Consider the following 19,820-nt stretch of genomic DNA (forward strand, 5'->3'; position numbering starts at 1 on the left):
GACCACCAGTTGGCAAACGCAGTCCTAGTTTACATACCAAAGGGGTTTATCCTTACTTATAAAAAAACCACACAAAATTACCAGAGCCTTGGCCCCTGATCTATACTACAGTCCCAAAGCACAGTCATGGATCTTTCAGATTTCAATCAGCACTCTGGGGCACTCAGCAATTTTGTCCTCTCTTCTTAATTGGAACGTAAACACATGATAGGTTGTTACGGTACACCAAATCTTTTTTATCCTAAATTCAGTTTTTCAATAATGAACTCTTCACTCATACACTGAGACTCTTCCTCCCGTTCCGCTGACTGTGCAACCCCATACCAAGAAAGGGCAAATAGGGAAATGAGTGATTGCAGGGCACCTGAAGAACTACATGGCAAATATACTACTGGTGATTTTCTTGTTAGTTAAAGAAAAGTGAAGTGGCTGGGAATATTGGAATACTGGAAATACGAGCATGTATGAGTGACAGGTTTGTAATGGAAAAAAAGATAGTAATTATAAAATATTTAGTATTTATTTAAATAACCAAAAATATTACGGCATACACGGACGAGTTAATGAATACTGAGCAATTTTTAGCTCCAGTTCCTTTTGGGATACCTAAATATGCATTTGCTTCAATAAGCTCTGGGTTTTGCTTATCTACTTTGTCAAAATATTTGTCTAGTAATCAAATTACAATATGCATTGTTTTTTTAAAAATTCGCGGATAAATACTTTTAGGCCTACCAGCCAAAAACTCTTGAATCACGCGCCTTGGGGGATGCTGGGAGTTCACGGATCAAGGTGTTGTTTTGTTTACAATCGATACGCAGGCGCGCAAGCGCGAATTTCTTTCTTGCCGCACTAAAAAGTATCTGTGACACATCTCGGAAATTATTTCGTCACTTTGACATAATTTTTGTACCATTGTAAATTAGCCGTTACATGAAGTATTATATATGAAAATGTGTGCATTTTTATGTAGAATACAACATTAAAATACTCATGATTGTAGCTTTTATCAGTTTTGAGATATTTTCATATAAATAACGATAATTGCCAAAATTTCAACCTTCGGTCAACTTTGACTACAGAAATGGTCAAAAAACGCAATTGTAAGCTAAAACGCTTATATTCTAGTAATATTCAATCATTTACCTTAATTTTGCAACTAATTGGAAGTCTCTAGCACAATATTTTGATTTATGGTGAATTTTTGAAAAAACTTTTTCCTTACGTCCGCGCGGTAACTCTTCCGAATAAAATCATACATGCGATTGTGGTAATGTTTGCACCATTTTAAAATTAGCTGTTATATAAAGTTTTATATATGGAAATGTGCGCAATTTCATGCACAATACAACTAAAAACAACCCATGGTTGTAGCTTTTATCAGTTTTGAGATATTTCCATATAAATAACGATAATTGCCAAAATTTCAACCTTCGGTCAACTTTGACTCTACCGAAATGGTCGAAAAACGCAATTGTAAGCTAAAACGCTTATATTCTAGTAATATTCAAATTGGAAGTCTCTAGCACAATATTTCGATTTATGGTGAATTTATGAAAAAAATAACATTTTCTTTACGTCCGCGCGGTAACTCTTCCAAAAAAATCATATGTGCGATTGTGGTAATGTTTGCACCATTTTAAATTAGCTGTTAAATAAAGTTTTTTATATATGAAAATGTGCGCAATTCCATGTAGAATACAACAAAAAATAATTGAAGGTTGTAGCTTTTCTCATTTTTGAAATATTTGCATATAAATCAAGATAAATAGAAAAAAAAACCACGTTCGGTCAACTTTGACTCTACCGAAATGGTGAAAAACGCAATTGTAAGCTAAAACTCTTACAGTCTAGTAATATTCAGTCATTTATCTTCATCTTGAAACAAATTCGAAGTCTCTAGCAAAATATTTAGATTTATGGTGAATTTTAAAAAAAATCTTTCCTTCCCTCCGCGCGCGATTCTCCGCCACAAATCTCCGAAATACGTACGTACCATTCTCGAATATTTGCTACCGTTTTCATATTAGGCATTTCATAGAGTTTTATATATGAAAATGTGCGCAATTTCATGTAGAATAAAACGAAAAATATTTGAAGGTTGTAGCTTTTCTTATTTCCGAAATAATTGCATATAAAAAATATATATATAAAAAAATTCGACATTCGGTCAACTTTAACTCGTCAGATATGGTTGAAAACTGCAATTGTAAGCTAATACTCTTACAGTATAGTAATATTCAATCATTTGTCTTCATTTTGAAAGTAATTGGAAGTCTCTAGGACAATATTTAGAATTATGGTGAATTTTTGAAAAAAATATTTGTTTACGTCCGCGCGTTACGAATTCATGCATTATTTTGTGATAATATTTTCTCTGTGTTGCTTTGATCGTTTTACAATGTGTTATATACCAAAATGATTGCAATTTAGTGTACATTACAACGAAAAAAAAGTAACTTGTTACCTTAAACCGTTTTGCGCACAGCGCGATTTGAATACAATTATATATGAAATTTCGTTTTTGCGCTATCATATATTGCATTATTTATATATGATAATGATAATTTTTTTCATTTCTGATGGTTGCATACTAAACTTCAGCCAATGACAAAAAAAGGAGCCAAAAATGAACTCTTAATCTTGAAAACTAAGCGCGCTGTGATTTTTTGAAAAAAATATTTTTTCCGCTTCCGCGCTCACTCTGAAACACCTCCGGCACACGAGAGACATCTTTTTTTTTACCGCTTCGGCATTTAAGGGTTAAGCATTTACACAAGAAGTCCTAGAAATATAATCTAATTATATAAAAAAAATATTCTTTCAGGGAATAAAAAATCAATCAGTTTATATGAGCCAGTCCTGCAGTCAGCAGCTTCCTCAGACAAAATCAAGAACCTTAAGACTCTTCCTCACCAGTAAAGCATCTTTGCAGATCACAGCCGTGGTGTCATTTCGGATAAGAAATGGGTGGTGGACACTTCCTGTAAACTGATGTGTTTGTTACAAGCCAAGCTGTAAATTTGGAAGTCTCAGCAATTCAACTTCTTGACCAGATCATGTCATAAACTGATAACCGAGAGAATGAAAGTTCTAAACCATGGTACATCACACACAAAAGAAGTGACTAGTGTGTTCTGGTTACTTGCATATCAGGTACAGTACTACAGGATGTACAGCTAAGCCTTGAAGGATCTGAATGCAACTGATAATCAGAATTATGAACAATACAGCCAAAGTAATATCACAATCCTGAACAAGAAATTCAGTAGAAGTCAAATTTTTATCCAATAATTTACAAGGTCATCTGCTGAAGACAATTCAATTTCATATTATGGAATGAAATTTTTAAAATTAAGCTTTTTGGTAACACATACCCATCAGTTTACATAATTCTGAGTAAATATTTGAGAGTAAAAACATTGCTGTAATGAAGACATTGAAACAGACCACTGAAATATGTAATTCCAAAAACATGCAGAGAAAACAGAATACCTCAGCTAGCATGTGTTTATTTAGGAAACAAAACCTTGTAGGCAGGGCTAAGCTGCAACTTCAGGGCTAGCAAAGTGATACCTGACAAATTACTCGTCATGAAAAAGCTGTTGTTTTGACTATGTCTGTTCCTAAATGAACTCTGCATATGAAGACAAACAGGATAAGTCCCAAACAAAGATAATTAAAATTATATTTTCATAATAAAATAAATTTTTGAACATACTTACCTGGTAGTTATATATATAGCTGACATCAGGGACGTTAGCTATATACAACTACCAGGTAAGTTAGATGTTTAAAAATTAAAATTGCAATGAAAAAAAAGGAATAAATTTGAAGACAATCACACAAAACTTTATCAAAACATGGGAACAAAAATAACAAGGCATGGATTTCTTGCCAGACACAGGGAGTGAGGTACACCATCCTAGAGGCACTGATCTGTGCAGATGCCAAACAAGTGTGTGGTACTTCTCCTTTGGAGTGTCTAAGGGAGCTTTGTAACTGCAGGATGCACCAACACAAACTGATGGGTTTGTGATAACACTACCACCAACCTCCCAAATATTTGGAAATCCAGATGTTGGTGATTATAAATTACAATAATTTTCTTACTTGTTAATCTTCATTCATTGAAGAGTGCTCATTAACTATAAAGCTCATAGTAAACCTAATAGTAAGTGCCATACATACCAAAACTAAGAAATAAATAGTAATGATCTATATAAAAACAAAAACAAAACCAAATCCAAATAAAACACAGCCTCAAACCAGCTACCTGAGAACTTGTCCAAACTAATTCTCCAAAACACAAAATCTCAAGTGGGAAAAAAAGCAACTGTTAATAGCAACTTTCCAAAGGGCTACAAAACTCTAAGAATTACAATTTCACACAAACCTTGATTTCTGGTATGATAATGGGTGTGGTTAGTGGGGTGCTCTGTTTAATTGGACATCCAGCTAACTCTTTGGTAAATGTTATATTAAGTGCCATTGTAGGTGTTTCAGGCATTAAGCAAGGCTCCTGGACATCAGAGGAGTCAAGGTCTGGATCACTCAAAGTACTTGCCTTGACCTTCCTAGGTACTGTTGGAATTGTTTCAACTTCTATCTTTGAGATGTGATCCTGCTTTGGGCTACCAGTATCATCTTGAATTTTCTGCTTACTTGTAGAGCCAACTTTCTCACCTCTCATCTCTGCAGTGGCTTTACCAGTCTCCAAAACATCCGCTATAAATTCTTCTACATCTGTCAGAGTAGTTACACTCTGTTTTTTGCCAGGACTCTCGATGTCCGCCTTTGGTTGACTTATACCCTTAGGGGCTTCTCCCAGACTCTTGGGCTCACCCATGGTGAACAGGGACTCCTTTTTAACAGCAAGAGTTGGGAGAAGAGGTACTTGAGTTTGTCTCATAGGTTGTGCCTCCATGCTATCAATAATGCCAGTGGGTGCATGCCCTCTGGAGTCAGATTTTTTAGTGTTGGATTCATAATCTATAAGACTTAGAGTTGGAGCTTCAATCTGGGTGTGATCTGTAGGGACACTCTCACCCTTCTCCATGACCAAGAGTGAAGATGAGGATGAGGATGCAGTACTGGCAGTTTCAGACTCAGGAGTGTCAGCATCTTCATCCTCTTCACATTCCATGACATTTCCTACCACCGTCTGCTTTGATATGCACCAAGGAAACATAATTGAAAATAAAACTGCAGGCACATAACACTATAAATAAACCAAACGTATCAATGTATGGGTAAGAAACTTGTTTTCTGACTACACAATAGTGAGCATCAGTGGCGCCAAAAACAAAGACTTAAGTTCACAAGGGGAAACTACGTTTCAATAGGATAAAAAGTTTAAACTAAGTATTGAGTTCACTGGGTGAATCTAAGTTTTAATAGGATCAAAAACTGTTTTAACTAAGTATTGTAACTAAATAATCTTATAAACATTATATCACTCAGCAAAACAAGAATTCAAGGCTTGAAGGTATACAGCATCAAATATCTGAACTGATATATCAAAATTATTTGTTTAAAAACGAGCGCCAAATCGACCATTTTTCCACATAAAACACTTGACTATCAAGTCTTAACACTATAACACAAGAAGGACACATTCTGCCAAAAGGATTACATCAGCCACTTATGAACTCGTAACAAATACCTGACTTACCAGGTAGATTGCAGTTAATTCTATCTTTTACTTTTCCCTTGGATCTCTTTTCAACTTTGTATCTAACAACAAAACCCTTCTGGCAAGACTTTCACCTTTCAGAAGAAGGGTTCTGTGCTCTCATCAAATGACTCTTTACTAACCACATATGGTAAGGTGAACACATGTGGCAGGGCCGGTCAAGTATTCAACTGAACCTCAACCAATTAAGTACAGGTCTCCATGCATTTATGATCTTAGCTGCTTTAATCTTATTAGGCATGTGGAACATCAGAGACAGTTTTGTATAAACAAAAGTAACTACGTATTACTTTCTGATCTTTCTTCTTTCCCTTCAAGGGTTCTGCTCCTAAATGAACTGTGCAGGAAACAGCTGTTTTGACAATTTATTGTTATTAACCTAAAACTATCATTATCCATAAGTGATACAATCTATCATAGAATGAATTTGGAACAAGCGCAGAGCATCTTTATACATAAGAGCATCTCCAAGATCAAAGAGAGAGCAAATACAAAAATTGGATATTTTTCAAACACTGTCAAGCAAACATTAACCCAGGGTGAAGTCACTATAATCATGGTGTTCATCTGATGAAATCAATTTTTAGTAAGAACTATCAAACAGGAGTCATGATGTGAAATGAAGACAAAATTTTCATGATCAATATGGAAGATCATGTGATATGAGATAATCATGGATAAGGATTGAACTCACACATCTACGTCTTTTAACCATAAAGAAAAAACTATTATGGGATGGCGCCCTAGGTTCACAGTCCACAATCACTTTTCCATCCTTTGGAATGACCTAATGTGATAAGTTTTCTCCAAAGTGGCAGCAAAGCTACTTATAACCAAGTAAAAGATGGTCCCTATCAGAAAGCTTGGCAGTCACACAGGATTCTAACATGATATTGTTATTTTACAATAAAGTTTTGTACATACTTACCTGGCAGATATATACTTAGCTTACGTCTCTGACGTCACGACAGAATTCAAAACTCGCGGCAAATGCGACAGGTAGATCAGGTGATCTACCCCACCCGCCGCTGGGTGGCAGGTGTATGAACCAATCCCCCTTTCCAGTCATAATTTCTCTTCCACCTGTCTCCTGAGGGGAGGCTGGGAGGGCTATCAATCGTATATATCTGCCAGGTAAGTATGTACAAAACTTTATTGTAAAATAACAATATCATTTTTGTACATGAACTTTCCTGCCAGATATATACTTAGCTGATTGACACCCTTGGTGGAGGGAAAGAGACAGAGCTAACAAGGAAAAAGGGGAAACAACATCTGTTGTAGGATAGTAACAAACCTTGGTTCTTATCTGATAAGGCTGAAGACTTCATAGTTACTGTCTATTAGTCTGCAAAGCCTGAAGAGCTACAGCGAGGGCGTGACCTACAGCTGAAAAGACTCTTTGGGTCTACCGAAGGGATTTGATATCCGCTTACTCAGTAGAATCCAAGTCGGATCATGTCAATGGGGATTCGCCCTCTTAAATGACAGAGCCTGACCACTACCAATGCAGGGAGCTCTAGCACAAACAGATCACCTAACCATTCTAATGTTAGCAATACAAATAGAAAGAGATGCCTACCCGCATCCTCTTTCAAACAACCATAAAAACACAATACAAACAATAGGGGAAAAAATTTACAAAGGATATGCTTCAGCTCCCTGCCCCAGCACCGAATCCGCCGATACATACAGGCCTAACGCGAAGCACTTATCGTAAGTAATCTTGACGTCTCTAAGGTAGTGGTTCGCGAATACTGAATTGCATCTCCAGAATGTTGCTTTCATCAGATTCTGGAGTGACATATTCTTGTTGAAAGCCAAGGACGTAGCAATGGCTCTTACCTCGTGAGCCTTGACTTTCAAAAGCTTGAACTGATCCTCACCGCAAGCCAAATGTGCTTCCTTCACGAGGCTTCTAATAAAGAAGGACAAAGCATTTTTAGACAATGGTCTACTGGGATCCTTTACAGAGCATCAAAGTCTGTCCTTAATGCCCTTAAGAGACTTCTTCCGCTGGAGGTAGTATCTTAAAGTCCTCATAGGGCAAAGAGTTCTTTCCGGCTCTTCCCCTACCAGGGGAGCTAAGCCTGGAACCTCAAAACTCCTTGGCCAAGGATTTGAGGGGTTCTCGTTCTTAGCTAGAAAAGAAGGAAGGAAGGAACAAATCACGGAATCTCCTTTGAAACCTACCCTTTCTTCTAGAGCATGAAGCTCGCAAACTCTCTTGGCAGATGCTAAAGCCAAAAGAAACAGAGCCTTCTTCGTAAGATCCTTGAAAGAAGATGACTGGGGTGGTTCGAACTTCGAGGACCTCAGGAAACGAAGAACCACATCCAGATTCCAGCTCGGAATTTGAGACGAGGGTTTCTTGCAAGTTTCGAAAGGTCTTAGCAGATCATGTAGATCTTTGTTGTTGGAGATATCTAAGTTCCTGTGCCTAAACACAGCTGCTAACATGCTCCGGTATCCTTTGATGGTCGAAACTGCAAGACCGCATTTTTCCCTGAGAAAAACCAGGAAATCTGTGATTTGGGTCACAGAGGTACTGGAAGAGGAAAGCTTCTGGTTTCTGCACCAACGGCGAAAGACGTCCCACTTCGACTGGTAGACTCTAAGGGTAGAGGGCCTTCTAGCTGAGGCGATAGCCTTCGCTGCCTTAGCTGAAAACCCCTTCGCTCTGACAAGACTTTTGACAGTCGAAAGCCAGTCAGATTGAGAGCGGGGAGGTTTTTGTGATACCTGTCGAAGTGGGGTTGTCTGAGCAGATCTACTCTTTGTGGAAGAGCTCTTGGAAAGTCCACCAGCCATTCCAGTGCCTCTGTGAACCAATCTTGGGCCGGCCAGAATGGAGCTACCAGCGTCATCCTTGTCGCTTCCGAAGCCGCAAACTTTCTGAGTGTTTTGACTCAGAATCTTGAATGGAGGAAAGGCATAGACGTCCAGACCTCTCCAGTCTAGAGGAAAGCATCGACTGACACTGCTCCTGTGTCTGAGATCGGGGAGCAGTAGAGGTCTATTCTCTTGTTCTTTGCTGTCGCAAATAGGTCGATATGAGGTCTGCCCCATAACCTCCACAGGTCTTGGCAAACTTCTGAGTGCAGAGTCCACTCCGAGGGGAGCACTTGATTCCTCCTGCTCAGGAGATCGGCCCTGACATTCCTTTCTCCCTGTACGAACCTGGTGAGGAGAACGATCTTCCTTGCCTGAGACCACAACAGCAGGTCCTTCGCTGTTTCGTACAGGGAGAAGGAGTGTGTCCCCCCCTGCTTTCTTATGTAAGCCAAGGCTGTGGTGTTGTCCGAGTTGACCTGAACTATAGCATTTCGGACGTGGGGCTCGAAGGCTTTTAACGCCAACCACACTGCCATCAACTCTTTGTTGTTGATGTGCCAGGACACCTGTTCCCCCTCCCAGGTGCCTGACACTTCTCTTGACCCTAGGGTCGCACCCCAACCCGTCTCCGACGAGTCGGAAAACAATACTTGGCTCGGGTTTGGCATGTACAGAGACAGACCCTCTGCAAATCGGAGAGGGTCTGCCCACCACAGAAGGTCCTTCTTGATTCCTTTTGATATCATGAAGGAGAATTCCAGATCTAGAGAGAGACACCTCCAATTCTGGTAAAGGAAGAATTGGAGAGGTCTGAGATGCAACCTTCCTAGAGAAACGAATTGCTCCAGCGAGGAAAGTGTCCCCAACAGACTCATCCACTCCCTCGCTGTGCATGCATCTTTCTCTAGGAAGGTCGTTAGTTTCTCTCGGCAACGAGCAATCCTCTCTGGTGACGAATATGCCCGAAAATCCGGAGAAACCATCCGAATCCCCAGATATATCAGCTCTTGACTGGGGATTAATTGTGACTTCTGGAAGTTCACCAGAAGCCCCAACGAACTTGCTAAAGTAAGTGTCTTTTGTAGGTCCTCCAGACATCGTTCTTGTGAGCTTGCTCTGATCAGCCAATCGTCTAGATAGAGAGACAGCCTCACTCCCTCCAAATGTAGCCACTGCGCTACATTCTTCATTAAACCCGTGAAAACTTGAGGGGCTGTCGAAAGGCCGAAGCACAAGGCCCTGAATTGGAAGATCTTCCCTCCCATCATGAATCTCAGAAACTTCGTGAAGAAGGATGGATAGGCACCATGGAAGTAAGCATCCTGAAGATCTAGGGACCCACCATCCAGTCCCCTGGACGAAGAGCCGCCAACACTGAAGAAGTTGTCTCCATGGCGAACTTCCTTTTTTCTACGAAGACATTCAGGGCGCTTACATCCAGAATCGGTCTCCACCCTCCTGAGCTCTTGGGAACTAGGAACAGTCTGTTGTAAAAACCCGCAGAATGAGGATCTTTCACTAGTTCTATCGCCTCCTTCTCCAGCATAAGATCTACTGCTAGAGAGAGGGCTTGATTCATGATGGGGTCCTTGTACTTGGCTACCATCTCCCTCGGAGTCGTCGTCAACGGAGGTCTTGATAAGAAGGGAATGAGGTAGCCTTTGCGGACAATCGAGAGTGACCAGTTGTCCGCCCTTTTCTGGGCCCAGACGTCGGCAAACTTCAGAAGTCTGGCACCCACTGATGTCTGGAGAACTTGAATACTACTTCTTCCCTCTGATGGATTTAGAGAAGGTCTTCCCTCGTTTAGCGGGTCTAGATCTCTAGAGGAAGAAGCTCTGGCAGGAGGGACTCCTCGAAAGGGCTCCTGCCTAACTGGAGTCTCTCTCTTGGTTTTAGCCTGGAAAGAAGAGTGAGGCTTCCTGGTAGACTGGGCTAGCATGTCCTGTGTAGCCTTAGCTGAAAGTGCACAAGAAACATCCTGAATGATCTTCTTAGGGAAGAGTTGAGGAGAGAGCTGAGAATACAGGAGAGAGGCTCTCTGAGCATGAGATACTGATTTCGTCAGGAACGAACAGTAAACAGATCTTTTCTTGATTACTCCCGCTCCGAAAAGGGAAGCTACTTCACTCGATCCATCTCTCACTGCCTTATCCATACACGTGAGAACACTGATAAGATCCTCAGGTGAAATGGAATCCGGGGTCTGCGTCTTCTTGGCCAAAACGCCCAAAGACCAGTCTAGGAAGTTAAATACCTCCAGGACTCGGAACATTCCCTTCAACAGGTGGTCAAGCTCATTCATCCCTCATGTCGTCTTAGCAAACATGAGGGCAGAGCGTCGAGAGGAATCCACCAGTGAAGAGAAGTCCGAGTCTGCCGAGGAGGGAAGAACGAGGCCCAAGGGTTCTCCCGATTCATACCAGAATCCTAGTTTTCCAGTTAGCTTAGAAGGAGGGAGAGAACACCGTCTTCCCTTTCTCTTCCTTCGAAAGAAGCCACTCACCAAAACCTCTAAGCGCCTTCTTCATAGAGATTGCAGGCTTCATCCTGACACAGGATGAAGCCTTTGAAGTTTTCGAGGTCGAAAATAACGATAGAGGCGAGGCGGCGACAGGAGAAAGGGCGTCTCCGAATTCCTGAAGCAACAGGTCCGTCAAACGCTTGTATGAAGAAACGGAGGAATCTTTAGGAATTTCTTCTTCTGAGGGATCCTGTTCTTCTTCCGCCGAAGATCCTTCACGATCCTTACGATGATAGGCTGTCTTGTCCTCAGCCGAGAGTCCATCCTTGGAAGAACGTCTGGAAGAACTCTGACATCTAACCGGGGAAGTCATAACTTCCGTTGAGATTCTGCCTGAAAACTCCTTCTTGTCAGGATGAGGGCGTATTCTAGGCTCTTGGCGCCTAACGAACGCAGGGCGAAAATCTGGCGAAGAGCGCCTATTAGGCGAAAAGCGTCTATCAGGCTCCTGGCGCCTGTCTAAAGGAGAGCGGCTGCCTGGCGAAGAGCGCCTGTCATGCGGGAAGCGATTATCAGGCTCTTGGCGCCTGCTGCGAGGAGAGCGAATCTCTGGCGACGAGCGCCTACCAGGAGAGAAGCGTCTGACAGATTCCCGGCGCCTAACTCGAGGAGAGCGAAAATCGGGAGAAGAGCGCCTTGTAGGAGAAGAGCGCCTACCAGGCTCTTGATGCCTGCTAAGCGAAGGGCGGCTGACAGGAGAAGAGCGCCTGTCTACCAAAGGGCGTCTGGTCACAGGAGAGCGGAAGCCTGAAGGAGAGCGGCTACCATGAGAAAAACGCCTACCAGGCTCCTGGCGTCTGCCAGCGGGAGAGATCCTGTCTCGAGACAAGCGCCTGTCAGGAGAGGCTCGTCTACGGGAAGCATGCCCCTTGTCCGACGGAGAAACGATGTCCGCAGGAGAGCGCCTCGTCCGTAAGAGCGCCTCGTACTACGATCCAACCCTGGAGAGAGGCGGTTTACTGACGAATAGCGTAACCTGGAGAAGAGCGCCTGGACTTCTTTACCGGGAGCGAGACGTCCTTCCTACGACAAGAAGTCACAATCAAAGAGTCAGCCAGAGCCGTAATCTGCGCCTGCAGACTAGCCAAAACACGTGTAGGAGACTTAACAAAGTCCTTCACGGGAGACGCACCTCGATCCTTACTAGGAGAGCGAAACTCCAAAGAAATCCTCGGTTTCTTCACATCCAATCCAAGATCTTCCGAAAAAACTTCAGGGCTGGAGGGGAGAGCGGAAGAAGCCTGCCAGGCTCTCTTCGACGGCCGAGAAGCTTCCGAGGAGCTCCAACCACGCTTGGGCGAAGGAGAAGGCGAAGACGAGAAGCATTGCCGTAAGACTTCTCTCTTGGCGCGATCCAAGGTAGCCTGGGAGCGAACATCAGGCGCTACCGAGGGGACGCCTGACCGGTGGGGGTTCTCCCTAACCTTCCTGCGGCTTTCGACTTTCCTCCTCCACTGGGTCTGGGAGTCTGGAAGAGGTCTAGGCCTAGAAGCATTAGGGAGCCGATCAGACGCACCCTCCACTGCACTGGGATCACTGCACAAATTACTATCACTCTTACCTTCTAGCACTTTAATTTTCAGCCATGCTGCGAATAGTGGCTCTCATAGTGTCCACCTCCGAAGGCGCATCTTCGGGTTCGATGCAGGAAGCAGGGGCTGAAACTGGTAAAGGCGCTACGTCTACAACAGGGTTATCAACTTCAAACTCGCTAGCGCAAGACCTACTAGAACTCCTAGATGAAGCTTTCCTAACCTTGTCCTTCTCAAGCTTTCTTACATAAGAAGAAAGCGCCTTCCATTCTTCTTCATTCAATTTACCACATTCATTACAAGGGTTAATAAATGAGCAGTCATTCCACCTACACCTCATGCATACTGTGTGAGGGTCTACCGCAGCTTTCGGTAGCCTCACCTTACAATCGCTAACAGAACAAACTCTGAACATAGTTGATTTCTTAATTTCTAAATCAGACATAATGAAATTCCAAGAATAATCAAAAGAATAATAAAAAACCGGTCCACAAATCGCAAATGCCAAGCCAAGGAGCAGGTACTTCACCAAAAATCCGATGAAACAATCCAGGGCGAAAACGAGTAATAATCCAAAATCGAGATGTATCGACAACAGATGTAGTCGACATCGGCGACAGAAAAATTATGACTGGAAAGGGGGATTGGTTCATACACCTGCCACCCAGCGGCGGGTGGGGTAGATCACCTGACCTACCTGTCGCATTTGCCGCGAGTTTTGAATTCTGTCGTGACGTCAGAGACGTAAGCTAAGTATATATCTAGCAGGAAAGTTCATGTACAAAATAACGATGTAATACCTATATCTTTTTCTTTTTCTGTAGTTGGACATTGATTGTATGAGTATTGCTTTCTCAACAGAGCTGTACATGTGTTATGATTGCTACAACCACAACTGCATTTTGGAACGAGTTATCAACAGCTTCTGGAGACCCTTAATATTGTGTTTCCAACATTTTCCCTTTTCAGTGTTACTATAATATAGTTTACATGTCCACATGTTTCTTCCCTTATAAATTACCTGCAATCTGTTTAGACCTCATCCAATTCTCAAAGTTCCCCTTTTTGTTAACAGAGTAAAAATTTTGTATTATACAGTGCACAGAGTTGAAGATTTTCTCATGAAATCAAAAATTCCAATATTCTTAGTGTAAAACCTTTATTATGATACTCCATTGACAACAGACACTTGAAAAGGTATGGGGAAAAATATAGCTGTATACCATTCAAATCCTTGAATTACTAATCATAAGGAACATAACACTAGTACAACTACATCAAAAATAACCAACTTATTACAACCATAACAGAAAATGAACACTAAATTCGTAAAAACCTAAACGATCTGCACTTAGAAAGCTAAGAATACCTTAACGTCTCCTAACAGAAAATTCTGACATTGCTGAACAAATATCAGAGCCAACATCAGACCTACCTGGGGTTCTTTCTGCGGAGGATTTATATCTTTGGAAAACAGCTCCTTCACCACTGGTGCAGCATTCACTGGTGTGTTTTTTTCTGTTTTTTGTTTCTCTTCAACCGTTACCTTTCCTATGGGTGTATGGTAGCCGGGTAACTCAAAGTCAGGGGTGAGGCCAGGAGTACCACCAATGGCAGAGTCTGGAGATGGCAACGACGATTCGCCTGAAAGTTCTGCTGTGGTGTCTAAACTATCACTGTAGAGAAGACAGAAATAGAAAAGGATGACATCCAAGATGCAATCTCAATATTTTATATGGTAGTTATTAACAATTCTTCATATATAGCTAAGAAGCTCACTCAGTTTATGTACTGTAATTATGGAAATGATATTGTTATGATACAATAAAGTTTGTTCATACTTACCTGGCAGATATATATATAGCTGTATTTTCTGAAGTCCGACAGAATTTTAAAAACTTCCGACACAGACAACGCAGTGGTCGGTCGGTGGTTAGTACCCATTCCCGCCGCTGGGAGGCGGGTATCAGGAACCATTCCCATTTTCTATTCATAATTTTTATTTCCACTGTCCCCTGAGGGGAGGTGGGTGGGTACTTGATTATATATATCTGCCAGGTAAGTATGAACAAACTTTATTGTATCATAACAATATCATTTTGTTCATGAAACTTACCTGTCAGATATATATATAGCTGAATCCCACCTTTGGAGGTGGGAAGGGACAGAATAGAAGGATTTTGGGAAACAAATGCATGCAGATGATTTACATCTTGGTTCCACCTGTTAGCATAGCTGACTTCGTGATTACTGTCACCCAAGTCTGCTTCTGCTTTACTAGAGTTGCCAGCGAGGTAGAGACCTATAAAGCTGGTGCACTCCAGATGATCTGTCAACGGGGGCGTGACCACAATGTGACTAGACCATATTGACCATACCATGAGGGCTAAGAAGTAAAATAAATATATATATATAAATATATATATCACCACCTGACCAACCTAGCCAAAGTTAAGGTGTGTTAACTAAGGCTTAAGAGTTAAGAAGTCGCCATTGGAGGCGACTCAACAACTAAATTAAGAGCTCTTCCTAACCATTTTCTAAACAGATAGGATGAGTGGTACTTCTTGCCCCCAAGATTGTGTCTGCAAAACACGTATGGCCCTAGCAAAGCAGCAGATCTCATATGCCATCTTCACATCTCGCAGGGAGTGTGAAGTGAACACAGAGTTGCTTCACTAAAACATGGTACTCAGGATGTTGCTGAGTGCCATGCTCTGTTGAAATGCTTCCGAGGCCGCGCCCTCACCTCGTGAGCATTCAGATAAAAAATTTCAAATCTTTGTGCAAAGACAATGAAGGAGCATTTTTGAAAGAACTCCTTAACACTAAAGCCAGGGTGTTCTTCGATATGGGCAAGTCTGGTCTTTTTCGGAACACTGCAGATTACCCGAATGGCTTCGACTTTCTTGAGTTTTATGTAGATAAAACTTGAGACCCGACAGGGCACAGGACTCTCTCTGGCTCCTGCCCACTAACTTGTGCCATCCTTGCTTCCAAGCTCCTGGCCCAAGGACAAAACGGGTTTCCATTCTTAGGCCACAACGGAAGGCTTAGAGAGCACACCGCCTTGTGTTCTCTAAAGCCAAAACTTGTGACGATGGCTTAAAATTTCACTAACCCTCTTTGTCGTATCTAGGGTGGTTAGAAGAAGGCCTTCCTGATCACATGCAAGAAGTTAACAGGTAGGAGAGGTTCGAATGCTTTGACATCAAGAACTTCAGACTACGTCTAAGTTCCATATTGAAAGCTTCGATCTGGACATGCACAGTCAGTACGTCTGTACTAAAGTCAGGTGACCGACAAGTTGACCAGTCAGACGAATCAAGGACAGCAAGGCTGTACCCTGAAGACCATAAGGCACTATTCTTCGCTGAAGGATGAGTGTCTGGCTGCCTGCGATTCAATCTAAGCAAACCTTGGGGGTGGTATCAACGCAACCCAACGTCGTCAGCGAATCAACTCCTGACTCGAGCTTCTGGTGCCAGGAGAAAGGAGCGAGGAGCAAAAAGGCAATTCAGTCCCGAAGGAAGAATGCCTGACAGTCCAACCTGGTCTCATGTTACACGATCGTCGGGGGTGTATAAACGCAACCGACTTCATCAACAAGAAACTCAGGGCTACTATATGTCGCCTGATCTCGCACGAGTGTCTGACTCCGAGAAAACAGGTGAGACAAAAAGTAGATGGTGAGCGAGTTTCGAGATTCCACAGAACTCAAAAATCGTGAAGGGCTTTGTTGTTTGACAGACGCAAATCTCTGAGCCCAAAGGCCGTCAACAACATATTTGCGTATTCTTTAATAGTTGTGACTGCCAGCTTATCCCATTCTTCAGACGGAAATGGAAGACGGTAATCTTATTCCTGTCAACATCTCGATAGTCTGAACGTAGTCAGACTCAGAGCGGAGAGGTTATAGGTACCTTTCGAGTTAGAGTAGACCGACTCTCTCGGAAAAGGTCCTTGGAAAGTGAACTAGGAAGTATGTGACCTCTGTGAATCCAGGATCCTGAAGGCCAACATGGGGCGATCAGCGTCATTGTCGCTCCCTGTGACGTCATAAATCCTCTTATTACATTTCCTAAGCGATTGAAAAAGGGGAAAAAAGACTAAACATCCATCCCCGTTCAATATCATAGGATGGCGTTTAATGGTACCGATCCCGGATCGAGAATAAGGGAGCAGAGAAGAAGCCTCCTCTTCGTCCTCAACATATCGAAGAGAAGAATGAAAGGGCGTCCCTAAAGTCTACACAACTCTCAACTTACTTCTAAAGAAAGATTCCACTCGGAAGTGAATAGTTGCTGCCGTCGATCGAGACGATTCGTACGGACTTTTTGCAATCCTGTAACGAACCTCTAGAGGATCGTTACATCTACGCCTGTTGTTATAATAGGCTCTTTCTCGTAAACTCGAACAAGGACCGAGAGAAGATACTTCTTAAGATATGAGAGAGCTGTGGAATATCAGAGTTGATCTGGACCACTGGTTCCCAAAAACTTGTTTGAGGGACTGGAGGGACTACAGAAATCGCTTTTACTTCTTTCAGATTAAGATCCAGGACATCTGAAACCCTATCCAGATGTCCGGCACCTTCTTTCTATCACCTCAGGTGAAAGACGCACTGAGAGATGTTCAGAATCATTCCTAGATCTTGAATAATATGTTATTGTTATAATACAATTAAGTTTGTTCATACTTACTCGGCAGATATATATATAGCTGTATTTTCTGAAGTCCGACAGAATTAAAAATTCGCGGCACACGCAGTGGGCGGCCAGGTGGTAGTACCCATTCCCGCCGCTGGGAGGCGGATATCAGGAACTATTCCCATTTTCTATTCATATTTTATCAGTGCCACTGTCTCCTGAGGGGAGGTGGGTGGGCACTTTAATTATAATATATCTGCCAGGTAAGTATGAACAAACTTAATTGTATTAATAACAATAACATTTTGTTCATGAAACTTACCTGACAGATATATATATAGCTGAATCCCACCTTCGGATGGTTGGGAAAGAGACAGAATTTAAAGGAGTTTTTGGGAAACTAAATTAAGTAGATGATATACATCTTGGTTCCTGACCTGTTAGCATAGCCGACTTCGTGATTACTGTCACCAAAGTCTGCTTCTGCGTTACTAGAGTTGCCAGCGAGGTAGAGACCTGTAATGCTGGTGCGCTCTAGATGATCTGTCAACGGGGGCGTGACCACAATGTGACTAGACCATATGACCATACTTTTGAGGGGCACCGAAGCTAAAACCACCACCTGACCTAACCTATCAAAGTTAGTTCCATAACTTCTAGGCTAAAGAAAAGGAACGCGCCTCAAGCGAACCAACCCTTCAAAGTTAAAAGCAACACCTATCCCTTTTCTATAGGATAGGATTCGTGTTGCTTCTTGCACCCAATAATATATCTACGGATATGTATGGTCCTAGCGACTTACGGATCTGAAATGTCGTCTTCACATCCCGTCGGGTAGTGTGTGAAGCGAACACAGAGTTGCTTCGCTAAAGCGTGGCACTCAGGATGTTACTGAGTGTCATGCTCTGTTGAAATGCTTCCGAGGCCGCGCCCTCACCTCTTGAGCATTCATATAAGAAAAAATCTCAAAATTCTTTATGCAAACATAATGAATGAGACCTCTTAAAAGAACTCCTTGGCTATAATGCCAGGGTGTTCTTGGACATGAACCAGTCTGGTCTTTATTACGGAACACCGCAGATTGTCGGGAGTGGTGAAGCGAACCCAGAGTTGCTTCGCAAAAAGCGTGGCACTCAGGATGTTACTGAGTGTCATGCTCTGTTGAAATGCTTCCGAGGCCGCGCCCTCACCTCTTGAGCATTGATATTAAGAAAAAATCTCAAATCTTTATGCAAACATAATGAATGAGGACCTCTTAAAAGAACTCCTTGGCTATCATGCCAGGGTGTTCTTGGACATGAACTAGTCTGGTCTTTTTACGGAACACCGCAGATTGTCTGTTGACCTTGACTTTCTATTAGTTTTATCAAGATAAAACTTGAGAGACCCTACAGGGCACAGGACTCTCTAATGCCCTTGCCCAATAATTTGTGCCATACCCTTGGTCTCAAGCCTTCGGGTCAATGGTCAGACAGGTTTTCGTTCTTATCAAGAACGGAAGGCTTAGCGGACAAACCAGCATTATGTCCTTTAAAGCCAAAACCTCTGATGATGGCTAAAACCTCACTAACCCTCCTTGCCGTGGCTAGAGCGGTTAGAATATTAGCCTTTCTGGTCACGTGTATTAAGTTCGCAGAAAGGATAGGTTCGAAATGCTTTGGCATCAGAAAACTCAGACTACGTCTAAGTTCCATGCCGGAACCTTTTGATACCAGAGAATAAACAAGATCTCCCACAGACCTCAAAGATCGTGAAGCTTTGTTGTTTGACAGAAACGAATCTCTGAGCCCTAGAGGCCGTCAACAACATATTTGCATATTCTACAAACAGTTAGGACTTCTATCTTATCTCATACTTTCATACGGAAAGATAGAACCATAACGAAATTCACAGAGGTCGAGGTGGAGGAACAGTCATTTCCCTTCACTATCTCCAGAAACGGCCCCCTCCGATTGAAAACTGAAAATAGGGCAGCACTGCTTTGCCTTGGCCAAGAGACTGCCATTAATCTTGAAGATCTTATCGCTTCTCGATAGTCTGAACGCTTTCAGACTCAGAGAGGAGAGATATTAGATACTTCACTAAGCGACGATGTTTGATTACACCGATTCTCTCGGGAAGGGTCTTTGGACAATTCTCTGAATTACCTGACCTCTGTGAATCCAACCTCTTAGAGGCCAACATGTGGCGACTAAAGCTAATCCTCTAGGATCATGAATAAGGGGAACAAACTTAAGAGGAAGCTCCTTCGTCTTCAATATTACGAAAAACTTAACGAAAGGACTCCCTCAGTCTCTCCTCACTTTCGACATACTTCTAAGTGAGGATTACTCAGACGTCAGTAGTTGTTGCCTTCGATCGAGAAGACCCCCACGGACGTGCACTAGATTAACGAACCTATTGAGGATCGTTACGTTCCGTGCCCAAGCCCATAACCAATTCTCTCTTCTCGAGCTATGAGGAGCTGAGAAATTATCCGAGATGATTTGGGCCACTCGATCCAACCTCACCCTTCGAGGAACTGGAAAGCCGACTAATTTGGGCTTCCAATTCTTTCAGACAATGTGCCAGAACATCTGTTCTCT

At 42.4% G+C, this 19,820-nt stretch overlaps 1 protein-coding gene across 1 annotated transcript in view; it reads right to left on the bottom strand.

Annotated features, from left to right (window-relative positions):
* The window catches only part of LOC135211813 (uncharacterized), a 395,519-nt gene that overhangs the window by 309,058 nt on the left and 66,641 nt on the right, over positions 1–19,820 (bottom strand). Inside the window, exons 3-4 of the mRNA XM_064245023.1 lie at positions 14,022–14,262; positions 4,397–5,167 (exon numbers count right to left, since the gene is read on the bottom strand). Of these exons, the coding sequence (XP_064101093.1) occupies positions 4,397–5,167; positions 14,022–14,262 (1,012 nt within the window). The remainder of the gene's footprint in view (positions 1–4,396; positions 5,168–14,021; positions 14,263–19,820) is intronic.

This window comes from Macrobrachium nipponense, chromosome 40 (genome assembly GCF_015104395.2).
Source record: "Macrobrachium nipponense isolate FS-2020 chromosome 40, ASM1510439v2, whole genome shotgun sequence".
Taxonomy (NCBI): domain Eukaryota; kingdom Metazoa; phylum Arthropoda; class Malacostraca; order Decapoda; family Palaemonidae; genus Macrobrachium; species Macrobrachium nipponense.